The sequence below is a fragment of the Girardinichthys multiradiatus genome, chromosome 14 (assembly GCF_021462225.1).
Source record: "Girardinichthys multiradiatus isolate DD_20200921_A chromosome 14, DD_fGirMul_XY1, whole genome shotgun sequence".
NCBI classification, from domain to species: Eukaryota; Metazoa; Chordata; class Actinopteri; order Cyprinodontiformes; family Goodeidae; genus Girardinichthys; species Girardinichthys multiradiatus.
Genome location: NC_061807.1, coordinates 7028917 through 7043426, shown reverse-complemented (window position 1 = coordinate 7043426; position 14510 = coordinate 7028917). Strand labels below are relative to the sequence as shown.

At 41.5% G+C, this 14510-nt stretch overlaps 1 protein-coding gene across 1 annotated transcript in view; it reads right to left on the bottom strand.

The window, feature by feature from the left end:
* LOC124880573 (zinc finger protein 415-like) overlaps positions 1 to 13962 on the bottom strand; it is a 47324-nt gene extending 33362 nt beyond the window's left edge. The window contains exons 1-2 of the mRNA XM_047385822.1: positions 13609 to 13962; positions 4018 to 4511 (exon numbers count right to left, since the gene is read on the bottom strand). Of these exons, the coding sequence (XP_047241778.1) occupies positions 4018 to 4416 (399 nt within the window). The 5' untranslated portion in view covers positions 4417 to 4511; positions 13609 to 13962. The remainder of the gene's footprint in view (positions 1 to 4017; positions 4512 to 13608) is intronic.
* Positions 13963 to 14510: the final 548 nt, after the last annotated feature.

Sequence of the window (14510 nt, the reverse complement as noted above, 5' to 3'; positions counted from 1 at the left end):
AAGAGTGTGATTTTCTCTCAAACTTTGTGTCGCTTGGAGTCTAATTTTAGAGAAACCGTAGCAGTTATCAACAAACCGTTTTCACTTCTGAAGAGCCGGCGGATTTTCCTACAAACTGAAAGTCAAACTGTGTTTCTAGGTGAAAGTATGGCGATACAGTAGAGCCTCAAAAACAGTGAATTTTGAGGATTCCTTCCGCTCCTGACTCCATTCATTCCTATGGGATTTTGGGGCTCGGTTTTTCGTTAATTAAGTTGCCATTGTAACTCGAAACGCGAATAAAAGTAATAGCACACCTCACGGGACCGAGCCGGTCGTTTTGATATATATATTGTGGGGGTGCACGCAGCGGTTCGGGCCGCATTAATCTGGACGGAAGAAAAATAATAAAGAGTCCAGTTTAGAGGTGAATAGTAATAGGTGCCTCCATTCAATGCTATGGAGGCACCAATTAAATGTGGCTTACTGAACATAAGATCTCTCTCTTCAAAGACTTTGCTAGTTAGTGACCTGATTTGTGACAATCAGATTGATTTATTTTGCCTCACAGAAACCTGGCTGCAGCAAGAGGATTATGTTACTATAAATGAGTCAACTCCTACTAATTATTTAATTTTTCACATTCCTCGAATTACTGGGCGAGGAGGAGGAGTAGCAACCATCTTTCAGTCTGATTTATTGATTAGTCCCAGACCAATTAATAGCTACAACTCTTTTGAATATTTAATCCTTAGTTTTCCTCATCCAAATTGCAAAGCACTAAAACCTCTTCTGGTTGTTGATTTGTACCGTCCACCAGGCCCTTACTCTCAATTTTTAGATCAGTTTTCAGACCTTTTATCTGATTTAGTGTTAAATACAGTTAAAGTTATTATAGTGGGGGATTTTAACATTCATGTAGACGCTGAAAGTGAGTGTAAAGACATAACAATATTCTTTCATAACCCTGTCCTGTCTGACCATTTCTTAATAACCTTTGAGTTTAATTTAACCGAGTACTCCACACCTGAAAGAAAATTTCATTATAGTAGATCACTATCAGGCGATGCTGTAACAACCTTTAAAGAATCTGTTCCACTTTTAATTTCCTCAATATAACAGAAAAACACAGTGGAGGGCAATAATTTTGTTTCTGCCCCTTCACAAATTGATTCTCTTGTTCATAGTGTTTCTTCATCATTGTGTGATGCATTAGACAATGCAGCCCCCTTGAAAAAGAAGGTAATCATTAATAGGAGGCTAGCTCCTTGGTTTAATTCAGAGCTGCGTACTTTAAAGCACAATGTTAGAAAATTGGAGAGAAAATGGCGCTCTACACACCTAGAGGATTCCTACTTAATCTGGAAAAATAGCCTACTGTTGTATAAAAAGACACTTCGCCAAGCTAGAACAGCTTATTTCTCATCATTAATAGAAGAGAACAAGAATAATCCTAGGTTTCTCTTTAGTACAGTTGCTAAACTTACACAGAGTCATAGCTCTGTTGAGCCATCCATTCCCTTAGCTCTTAGCAGTCATGACTTTATGGGATTCTTCTTAAATAAAATTGATTCTATTAAAAATAAAATCTTTGACATACTCCTGAAGATGATTACTTCATCCTCAGCAAGTGAGACAACATTGGAAATAACTGCAAAACCTGATCTGTGTTTGGACTGTTTTGATCCTGTGAAGCTTCCTGAGTTATCAGAAATATTAGCTTCATCTAAACCTTCAACTTGTATGTTAGACCCAATCCCAACCAAATTATTTAAGGAAGTGTTCCCTCTGATTACCAGCCCCATTTTAGATATGATTAATCTATCTTTAGTAAATGGATCAGAACCACAGGCTTTTAAGTTAGCTGTAATTAAACCTTTACTTAAGAAACCTTCGCTTGATCGAGATGATTTAATAAATTACAGACCTATATCCAATCTTCCATTCTTATCTAAAATTCTTGAGAAAATAGTTGCTAATCAAATGTGTGAACATTTATACAGCAATGACCTGTTTGAAGAGTTTCAGTCAGGTTTCAGAGCTCATCATAGCACTGAAACAGATCTGCTGAAAGTCACTAATGATATTCTTATGGCCTCAGATAATGGACTTGTGTCTGTTCTGGTTCTGTTAGATCTCAGTGCTGCATTTGATCCAGTCGACCATAATATTCTCTTAGAAAGGCTGGAATATGCTGTAGGGATCAGGGGAACATCGCTAGGCTGGTTTAAATCTTATCTGTCTGACAGATTCCAGTTTGTTCATGTAAATGATAAATCATCTTTAAACTCCAGGGTTAATTGTGGAGTACCACAGGGTTCAGTACTTGGGCCAATTCTCTTTACTATATATATGCTTCCAACAGGTCAAATTATCAAGCAGCATAGGATAAATTTTCACTGTTACGCTGATGATACTCAGCTTTACTTATCCATAAATCCTGATAAACCCAACCAGTTAGATAGACTACAAGCATGTCTTGAAGATATAAAAACTTGGATGACTTTAAATGTTCTGCTTCTAAATTCAGACAAGACAGAAGTTGTCGTCTTTGGACCGGAGTCTTTTAAAAAGAAACTGCTTAGTCAATCACTTAACCTGGATGGTATTAAATTGACCTCTGATAATAAAGTAAAAAACCTTGGTGTTATTTTTGACCAGGACATGTCATTTAAATCCCATATTAAACAGGTTTCTAGGATTTCCTTCTTTCATCTCTGGAACATTGCCAAAATTAGAAATATCCTGTCCAGGAGTGACGCTGGTTGGAGTAAGGGTGAGTCAGGTTTAGCCTAAACCGGCTCAGTTATGGTTGAGGTGTAAACACACCCTCCATTTCTGCTACCTGTATGACCCCTTCTCTTTTCCAATGGTTATAATCAGTCTGACAGAGAGAGGTATCCTGATTCTTGTGGTTTTTAGTATAACAATAACCATCAGTGGGAACCTTTGTGAGGTTCCTTGAGACGACATTGTTGTAAATAAGCGTCGTTTAACTAAATAATCTGAACTGAAACTATCTGTGTAGTTATGCTGCTATAGACTTAGGCTGCTGGAGGACATGATGACCACTTTCATCCTCTTCGCTACATTCTCACACTACTCTCCAGTTTTGCATTATTTGCTGTTATTTCAGCTTTTAACTTTGTTCTCTCTTTTCTCTTCCTAGAAGCTACACCTGGCCTGACTCTGTGTCTGCCTGTGACACCTTTCTGGAGAGGGGAATCGTTCAAGCTTCTGCTAGCAACAACTTAATGCTCACCTTCTACAGATGATCCACATGGCCCTGTCTTTCAGTGTTTAACCTTCAGTGAACAGCAGTCTGTTGACGTCACATGTGGTCCCGACTCAGCCCCAGTCGGACCTGCTCAGGAGCAGGGACCAAAAAAGTAGGTACCGGTTACAGTAATGGAAACGCTCGCAACGCTCGCCGAGTGGAGTTGAGTAGGACCAAATGGAGCCAGTGGAAAAGGGGCATTAGTGTCAGCTAGTCCTTAATGTTCCCAATCACTTTTTAAACGGGGATACATTAGAATTTGTTCTGTGGAGCGGCCGTGTTGGCATGGCTGAGAGGGCGCCTGGGGTACGATACAAATAACCCCAGTTTTCACTTTTGTGCTAAATATTTGACTGCTTCCCCATCTACTTTGAGCTTCTAGTTAGCATCTGCTGCAGATGAACAGTATCTGAAAGCTACGTCTTAAAGAAGCAGGAAAATACCCAGCAAAGACCAGAAGAACCTGAGAGATGCTTCTTCCAGCAGCTGATCTTCTGAATGCAGGGTGTTCATCTAACAGGACTCTGGAGCTAAAATATTATGTTCTGTTTGCCAAACTGTTAGCGTTTCTAATTTAAAGATATTAGTTAATAATTAGCACTGAAATATATTTAAAGTTTAGGGACCTTTTCTCCACGATTCAGAGGCCAAAGTTCAGCCTCACTATTAATTAAAGGTGGTGAGAAAAGGGACTGAAGAAGAATAAAAATATTCTTGTTAAACTTTGATCCTGTAAAAATGAAGAAGACCTGAACACTGACCTGTAGATCAGTGGGACCAGAAGTGGTGGCTGGTTCAGTCCGGTTTGTGGTGTTCATTACCTGGTGGTCTGGTTTTGGGTCCTGGTATTCCTCCTGGTACTTCTCAACTTTAACTTTCTCATCCTTCTCCTGCTGTGTCACCTCAGTCTTCATCTCATGGTTCTCCTCCTCCACCTCTATCTTGATTTCATGGTTCTCCTCCTCCACCTCTATCTTGATTTCATGGTTCTCCTCCTCCATCTCAGTCTTCATCTCATGGTTCTCCTCCTCCATCTCTATCTTGATCTCATGGTTCTCCTCCTCCATCTCAGTCTTCATCTCATGGTTCTCCTCCTCCATCTCAGTCTTCACCTCATGGTTCTCCTCCTCCACCACTATCTTGGTCTCATTGTTCTTCATTCTGTTCCTGCCAGATCAACTCCAGCACCTCGTTGTTCTTCAGATGTTCTTATTCTCCAGCTCAAGCTCTTGGGAGAAACGTTCTGTGCAGCACCCTGTTAGAAACAAAAGCTTGATTAGGTTTATGGTTTTGTAAACTTTTAGCTAATATAATAAAAAGTACACCCCTTTCAGGGTTTGAACTAACAGGACATAAATATAATCTGGTTTTTGAGTGGTTCTAAAATTATTTAAATCCATCCTCAATTCCACTTCCTTCTTGTCCAGTTTCATCTGATTGGTCAGCCTGAATATCTGTCAGCTTCCTGTCTCTGTAGCCTCACTTTTGTTGAGTCCACCAGGTTCGTATGGAGGGGTAACAAAGGGAGACCACACACGGATTTTTGGCTTTAACCACAAAAAATTTTTATTAAAGTAAAATAAATAAAGAAATCCTGAAATGGAAAAACCTGAAATGAAAAGCCATTTTACAGGTAAACCTAAAACTCAAATCAACAAACTAAGCAAAACCGAACAACCTAAACATCAGCGTCAAACCAAACAAATGGAGATCTCAGGAAGGAGTCTCTGACAACCAGGGTTCAGACCAGGAAGAAGGGTCATAGTTCAACACTCCTCTCTGCAGCTTCTGTACTACTGCGGCTCAGCAGACCTTAAGGATGGTCAAGGAGGGGCCTCAGGCCGGTTGGGTGACGGTACGTAGAAAGTATAGTCCTAGATCCCAGCCCACAGGTCACCACCAACCCGTCTGCGTTTCTAACAGATTTTCCCCGCTCAGCGACACACCCGCTGACAAGCCAACTCTGGTAATTGGCAGCTCTATAGTCAGAAACATGGCATTGGAGACACCAGCGACCATAGTCAAATGTCTGCCAGGGGCCAGAACGGGCGACATCAAATCATACCTGAAACTGCTGGCTAAGGATCAGCGTAAATACAGTAAGATTGTTATTCACGCTGGCGGTAATGACACCCGGTTACATCAATCGGAGGTCACCAAAGTTAGTGTTGCTTCGGTGTGTAAGTTTGCCAAAACAATGTCAGACTCAATGTCCGACATTGTGTCCGACAATGTCTCTGGTCCCCTCCCTGATCGGACCAGTGACGACATGTTTAGCCGCATGCTGTCATTCAACCGCTGGCTGTCTAGGTGGTGTTCAGACCAGGAAGCAGGGTCGTAGTTTAATACTCCTCTCTGCAGCTTCTATACTGCTACCCACCCATTACCCTATTAGGAAAGTGTCTCGCCCACGGCCAAAATTGAATAGATTAAAAAATAATCTAAAAGGAGAAAATCAGGAAAATCTCATAAAAATAAACACAACTCAGACCGAAAAGAAAAATAAAACAATTAAATGTTGCTTACTGAACATAAGATCTCTCTCTTCAAAGACATTGCTAGTTAGTGACCTGATTTGTGACAATCAGATTGATTTATTTTGCCTCACAGAAACCTGGCTGCAGCAAGAGGATTATGTTACTATAAATGAGTCAACTCCTACTAATTATTTAAATTTTCACATTCCTCGAATTACTGGGCGAGGAGGAGGAGTAGCAACCATCTTTCAGTCGGATTTATTGATTAGTCCCAGACCAATCAATAGCTACAACTCTTTTGAATATTTAATCCTTAGTTTTCCTCATCCAAATTGCAAAGCACTAAAACCACTTCTGTTTGTTGTTTTGTACCGTCCACCAGGCCCTTACTCTCAATTTTTAGATGAGTTTTCGGACCTTTTATCTGATTTAGTGTTAAATACAGATAAGGTTTTTATAGTGGGGGATTTTAACATTCATGTTGACACTGAAAGTGATAGCCTAAATATAGCGTTTAATGCTGTCTTAGACTCAATTGGCTTTGATCAAAACATTAACAAACCTACCCACCTTTGTCTTCATTCTCTGGACCTTGTGCTGACATATGGCATTGAGTGTAAAGACATAACAATATTTTCTCATAACCCTGTCCTGTCTGACCATTTCTTAATAACCTTTGAGTTTAATTTAACCGAGTACTCCACACCTGAAAGAACATTTCATCTTAGTAGATCATTATCAGGCGATGCTGTAACAACCTTTAAAGAATCTGTTCCACTTTTAGTTTCCTCATTATCACAGAAAAACACAGTGGAGGGCAATAATTCTGTTTCTGCCCCTTCACAAATTGATTCTCTTGTTCATAGTGTTTCTTCATAATTGTGTGATGCATTAGACGATGCAGCCCCCTTGAAAAAGAAGGCAATTATTCATAGGAGGCTAGCTCCCTGGTTTAATTCAGAGCTGCGTACTTTAAAGCACAATGTTAGAAAATTGGAGAGAAAATGGCGCTCTACACACCTAGAGGATTCCTACTTAATCTGGAAAAATAGCCTACTGTTGTATAAAAAGACACTTCACCAAGCTAGAACAGCTTATTTCTCATCATTAATAGAAGAGAACAAGAATAATCCTAGGTTTCTCTTTAGTACTGTTGCTAAACTTACACAGAGTCATAGCTCTGTTGAACCATCCATTCCCTTAGCTCTTAGCAGACTAATGATATTCTTATGGCCTCAGATAATGGACTTGTGTTTGTTCTGGTTCTGTTAGATCTCAGTGCTGCATTTGATCCAGTCGACCATAATATTCTCTTAAAAAGGCTGGAATATGCTGTAGGGATCAGGGGAACAGCGCTAGGCTGGTTTAAATCTTATCTGTCTGACAGATTCTAGTTTGTTCATGTAAATGATAAATCATCTTTAAACTCCAGGGTTAATTGTGGAGTACCACAGGGCTCAGTACTTGGGCCAATTCTCTTTACTATATATATGCTTCCAATAGGTCAAATTATCAGGCAGCATAGAATACATTTTCACTGTAACGCCGATGATACTCAGCTTTACTTATCCATAAATCCTGATGAGCCCAACCAGTTAGATAGACTACAAGCATGTCTTGAAGATATAAAAACTTGGATGACTTTAAATGTTCTGCTTCTAAATTCAGACAAGACAGAAGTTGTCGTCTTTGGACCGGAGTCTTTAAAAAAGAAACTGCTTAGTCAATCACTTAACCTGGATGGCATTAAATTGACCTCTGATAATAAAGTTAAAAACCTTGGTGTTAACTTTGACTAGGACATGTCATTTAAATCCCATATTAAACAGGTTTCTAGGATTTCCTTCTTTCACCTCCAGAGCATTGCCAACATTAGAAATATCCTGTCCAGGAGTGACGCTGAAAAACTAGTCCATGCATTTGTTACTTCAAGGCTGGACTATTGTAATTCTTTACTATCAGGATGTCCACAAAATGCAGTTAAAAGCCTTCAGCTGATTCAAAATGCTGCAGCAAGAGTTTTGATGAAAATTAAAAAGAGAGATCATATTTCTCCTATTTTAGCTTCCCTTCATTGGCTCCCTGTTAACCTCTTAAGCCCTGAGGAGTTTGAGAGCAATTCCTGCCTGAAATTACATAACTTAATAAATCAAGTATAAATCAAGAATAGCTCCAAAGTTATAAAGACATACATGCAAACCTTTGGTACCTGTCTGAAGGTAAGACATAAAATAATATTTTTCCAGTGGAACCACTATTCTAATCAAAAGTTTGGAGCATCGCCAAAAGTTTTTCTACATGAACATTGCAAAACACTACGGTTACCCAGCTGTGATGGATGACTATGTTTTATGTCAGTTGTGTTGATGGCAGGGGTCACGTTAACACAGTTTGGAGCAAAATGTGCCAAATGTGTTTTTCACCTCATAAAAAAGAAATAAAAGGGAATCTGGTCAAATAAAAGTGCTGATTTTCATTGTAGGAGTACTTCTGCTTATAATATATGACACTGCCTTTGGTTATGACATTTACCGTGTACTGCCAAAATGCACAATTGTGCACAGCACTGGGAGCTAATGGAGTGGCGCGCAAGCTAGCAGCCGGCAGACAGCAGACTGTAATGAGCACACAAATGACATCACCAGAGATGTTTTGCCTTGTTAGAAAGGTAAATATCTCTAGTTTGTTATGAAATGAAACGTGGAGTTGCTACAAAAAGAAAGGCGCTTTGTGTACCATTTATTTACAGTCAACAATGTCTTAGGGACCCATAAATGTCATTGTGTGTGTTGAAGTTGCCGTAAAACTACAAGCATTTGTGCAAAACTCATTTGGGAAGCGGTTTTGTAAAGATTAAAGTCTCCTCTAAAGATATATTTAAGAAAAGAAAACTGGTAGCATTTTAGCTAGTTTTATAAACTGTAAAAATGGGCGTGGCCTTATCAGCTCACACTGAGCCTGGTTCTGGTTCTGCTGGAGGTTTCTTCCTGTTAAAAGGGAGTTTTTCCTCTCCACTGTCGTTACATGCATGCTCAGTATGAGGGATTGCTGCAAAGTCAACACCAGTGACTGTCCACTGTCTCTACATGCTCATCCAGGAGGAGTGAATGCTGCAAGTCACTGACTGGATGCAATCTGCTGGGTTTCCTTAGATAGAAAAACTTTTTATCCAATTTGAATAAATAACTGAATCTGACTGAACTGTTCAATGATTACGATTAATTGGAATGTATGAACCTGACTGTTGTGAAGAACCTTGAGACAACATGTGTTGTGAATTGGCGCTATATAAATAAACTGAATCAAGTCTTTGCTGGAACACAGCATCATTTGGAGAATGAAAATCCTCATCCAGGTTTCCTGCACAATTTAAAAATCATATCTACAGAAAAAAAACCTGCCATCACCTCACTATCTTTCCCTTCTAGCAGAGCTCCACTGAAAAAAAGGCTCCAGTAAAGACTGAAGGGGGAACCAGATAATCTTGTTCAGACACCTGCCTCAACACAGTATATGGACCATGAAGCTTTGATTGAAATGGAGAACCTTGAATAGGAAGTAAGGTAAGAATCTTACCTCTTGGGTGAAACTCTCTGCTCTCAGCTTTTGATGAAACATCTTCAAGATTTTCAGAAGCTAGATTAAAGAGTATAGTGTAGGGCCTCCTTTTGCGGCCAATACAGCATCAATTCGTCTTGGGAATGACATATACAAGTCCTGCACAGTGGTCAGAGGGATTTTAAGCCATTCTTCTTGCAGGATAGTGGCCAGGTCACTACGTGATACTGGTGGAGGAAAACGTTTCCTGACTCGCTCCTCCAAAACACCCCAAAGTGGCTCAATAATATTTAGATCTGGTGACTGTGCAGGCCATGGGAGATGTTCAACTTCACTTTCATGTTCATCAAACCAATCTTTCACCAGTCTTGCTGTGTGTATTGGTGCATTGTCATCCTGATACACGGCACCACCTTCAGGATACAATGTTTGAACCATTGGATGCACATGGTCCTCAAGAATGGTTCGGTAGTCCTTGGCAGTGACGCGCCCATCTAGCACAAGTATTGGGCCAAGGGAATGCCATGATATGGCAGCCCAAACCATCACTGATCCACCCCCATGCTTCACTCTGGGCATGCAACAGTCTGGGTGGTACGCTTCTTCTTGCCGTGAAGCTGTGCTCTCCATCCACTCCACCCACAGGCGACGCAAAGCTGCCTTAAAGCTCAGGTTCGCTGAGATGTCGAGAGGCTGAACTTAACTCACTGAGCAACAAAGGAACAGGAAGAGCTGGCAAAGAAACGGACTTCTTGAGGGTAGAACCAGGTTTAACAGACTCAACAGGTATAATTAGCTTCTCCTTGTACCAATTCTGATTGCAAGATCTTATGTAGAGGAACAGAAAATGTTTACAAGCCAATACCTCTGACCATACCCTACGACCTGTACCAGAAGATGAAGAACAAGCTTTGTTGACCGATTTATCTTCGTTTCTCACAGCTGAAGTCAACGAAACACGGGCCTCTTGGACCTTTCCCACTAACACACTTTGCATTAGAATGGTGCAGTCCAGATGACTCCAGTTGTGTGTCTGATGAGTTCATCTCTGATAATGTCCGACAGTTTGTGAGCCAAGAGATTTCAGGGAGGAATTGGGTTTTAAACACGCAACCTCAGGGCCCCTTTCCCCTCAGCTGTTCAGAAAAAATAAAACTTACAGAAAAAAGCACAGGATGACCCATATCTAGCATTGCTTGACTACAGAAACACACCATTGTGGGGAATTGGATTATCACCTGCTGAGATGCTCATGGGTAGAAGGCCCAAGTCAAAAATACCTCTCCATTAAAATGACAGGAGCAACTTTGCAAATAGACAACAGAGACAGAAGCAATATTCTGACCTAGGAACCAGGATGCTGACTGACCTCCAAGATGGTGAGAACGTTAAAGCCAACAAGTAGGAACCAGCCACTATTGTTGAAACTACAAATGGAGAACTATAGAAGAGAAACTGGAAACATCTGCTCAAAACAAGGGAGACTGTATTCCCAGGGGTACCTGATGACAACACAACAGAGTGCTCCTATCATGAGGAGACACGAGACCTACTCTGGACTTGGACTGTTCCACTGTGTTAAATAGGCCAACAGTAATGACTGATTCTACTGCGTCCTCCTAAAGTCCAGAGAGAACAACTCGTTTGGACTGGAACAGATTTATGGTTGTTGCCAAAGTTAATTATCAAGACACTCAATAAAGGAGTGGTTCTGCAGGTGGGGACCACAAACCACTTCTCAGTACCGATGCTTTCTGGATGATGTTTTAGTCACTTTTGAATGTCGGTGGTGTTTTCACACTCGTGGTAGCATGAGACGGACTCTACAACCCACACAAGTGGCTCAGGTAGTGCAGCTCATCCAGGATGGCACATCAATGCGAGCTGTGACAAGAAGGTTTGCTGTGTCTGTCAGCGTAGTGTCCAGAACCTGGAGGCGCTACCAGGAGACAGGCCAGTACACCAGGAGACGTGGAGGAGGCTGTAGGAGGACAACAACCCAGCAGCAGGACCGCTACCTCCACCTTTGTGCAAGGAGGAACAGGAGGAGCACTGCCAGAGTCCTGCAGAATGACCTCCAGCAGGCCACAAATGTGCATGTGTCTGCACAAACGGTTAGAAACCGACTCCATGAGGATGGTATGAGGACCCGACGTCCACAAACGGGGGTTGTGCTCACAGCCCAACACCGTGCAGGACGCTTGGCATTTGCCAGAGAACACCAGGATTGGTAAATTCACCACTGGTGCCCTGTGGTCTTCACAGATGAAAGCAGGTTCACACTGAGAACATGTGACAGACATGACAGAGTCTGGAGACACCGTGGAGAGAGATCTGCTGCCTGCAACATCCTTCAGCATGACTGGTTTGGCAGTGGGTCAGTAATGGTGTGGGGTGGCATTTCTTTCCATGTGATCACCAGAGGTAGCCTGACTGCCATTAGGTACCAAGATGAGATCCTCAGACCCCTTGTGAGACCATATGCTGGTGCGGTTGGTCCTGGGTTCCTCCTAATGCAGGACAATGCTAGACCTCATGTGGCTGGAGTGTGTCAGCAGTTCCTGCAAGATGAAGACATTGAAGCTATGGACTGGCCCGCCCGTTCCTCAGACCTGAATCCGATTGAGAACATCTGGGACATCATGTCTCGCTCCATCCACCAACGTCACGTTGCACCACAGACTGTCCAGGAGTTGGTGGATGCTTTAGTCCAGGTCTGGGAGGAGATCCCTCAGGAGACCATCCACCGTCTCATCAGGAGCATCTCCAGGTGTTGTAGGGAGGTCATACAGGAACGTGGAGGTCACACACAATACTGAGCCTCATTTTGACTTGTTTTAAGGACATTACATCAAAGTTGGATCAGCCTCTAGTGAGTTTTTCACTTTAATTTTGTGTGTGACTCCAAATCCAGACCTCCATTGGTTCATAAATTTAATTTCCATTCATGATTTTTGTGTAATTTTGTTGTCAGCACATTAAACTTTATACAGAACAAAGTATTCAAAGAGAATATTTCATTCATTCAGATCTAGGAGGTATTATTTATTTTTTGGAGCAGTGTATTATACACGGCTCCTGATGGAGCGAGGATTAAACCATGAGGTTAGCAGTATTTTCCTGCCGTCTCTGAAGCATAAGAAATGCACTCTGCTCCCTAATGTAAAAGATGCATAATTTATGGGAACTCATTTTCAAATTGGACATTTTAAAATGAATTTTGGAAACTTTTTGATGGGATATCTTTTGAAAATGAAATTTTAAGCATTATTTAATTTATCATTTTAATTCATTTACAAATTGAGCAGTGTTGGAGAAGAAAATGAAAATGCAGTTTGGATTAGTTATTTTTTATTTTATTTATGAGTCAAAAAAATGCAGCTTTATTTTGAAAATGAATCCATTTTAATTAGAATCTTGGGACACATTTATTCCTTAAGGCAGCATCCCCAGAAACCAGACCGATTTCCAGGGACAGTCCCCGTGTTCGCCAACCTGTCCCTTAGTCTCTGATTTTAGGGTTTTCTGAATGAGACAAAAACGTTGCGTGTTGACTGGTGTTACGGTTCCTATGGTAACCGGGTAGGAAGCGCGTCTGTTACGGCGGCTGGTCGCGTTGATGTTTGGACTGGGCTGCCATGATAAAGGAGTACTAGTGTTGCTAGAAAGAGGGCTGGGATGTATTTAGTTGTACTAAAAGTGAGAGAACAGAGAGGAGCTGTGGCGACAATGACAGAGTGAGAGAAATAAAAACAGGAAGATTTCAAAGAAAGCGTTGCCTGACTGGACCTGGTGGCGCTACAGTGTCAACAACTTTTATTACGAAATGCTAACAACGTGGAGAGACGCATTCCTGCTGTTACACGTCACTTTCAATGGTTAAATGTGTAAAGATAAATGAAATCGTAACTGTCTCAGTTTCTTCATTTCTTCTGGAAAATATTTCGTTATTTTTTTTATCTCCAAGATGAAAATATGCTCGGATTTAATTTCAGAAGTCTGGTCTACTTTTCCTAGAAGAATCATTTTAACCCAATATTCCAGTCAGATGTCCAGTCTGCTTCACTACGTTTAAGAAGCGGCATCAACGAGGGCAGCTAAGTGGGGGTCCTTCGGCTCAGAAACAGCTGCTGTAGCTAGCAGCTAACACCGATGCTAACGGGGGTTGGTCACCAGTTACCATGGAAACACGAAGCAGAACCTTCCACTAACAGAACTTGTTCATACTGGACTAACAGAACCTGTTTACACCAACAGAACCTGCTCAGAACCAGATCATCAGACTGTCGGTACCCAGTATTAACGTGTAAGACTTACTCGATGGAGCTTCAGCTACAAGCCGTCTGGGAGTCCGATTTATCCTCTGAGTTATGGAACTGATCCAGTGGTTAGTCCGAACCGGTACGCCTGCTGGGTCTGGTTAGTGCTGGACTGAGCCGTTCAGAATATTCTGAGATATGAAAGCGTCCAACAGCAAACGATGAAAGGAGCACCTGGAAGCTGGAGGGCGGGAATCTTCTTCTTCTTCTTCTTCTTGGTTTTTTTTTGGCGGTTGACAAAAATGTCACGGTACGCGTTACCTCCACCTACTGGTACGGAGTGTGGGACAAAATGTATACTTTTTCAGAATCAGCTTTATTGCTAAGTTTGTGAAGCAAACGAGGAATTTGACTTCGGTACACTTTTTTCTCAATAAAGATTTTTTTATATAATAAATAGAAATAGAAAATACATATTTAAGTGTACATATAAACACAAGTGACTTCACAATAGAATATAACATGAGATCAGTCCAAGTATGCTTGGTGTTGTTCTGGAGCTCTGACTGTCAAGAGTTCATCAGAGAAACTGTCTCTGTGGAGGCTGGTTTTAGCAGACAGTGCTCTGTAGCGCCACCTGACGGTAAAAGTCTGAACAGTTTGTTTGCAGGGTGAGTTGGGTCTGCAGAGATTTTAGCAGCCTTTTTCTTGACCCTTGACCTGTATAAGTCCTGGATGGAGGGAAGGTCAGCCCTGATTATTCTCTCTGCAGACCTGATTGTTTGTTGCAGTCTGGACCTGTCCTGTTTTTGGTTGGTTCTCTGAAAGTCCACCATCATCTCCACAGTCTTGAGTGGGTTAAGATCCAGGTGGTTCTGACCACACCAGTGTACCAGCCGATCCACCTCCTGTCTATATGCAGACTCATCACCGTCCTGGATCAGTCCAAAAACAGTGGTG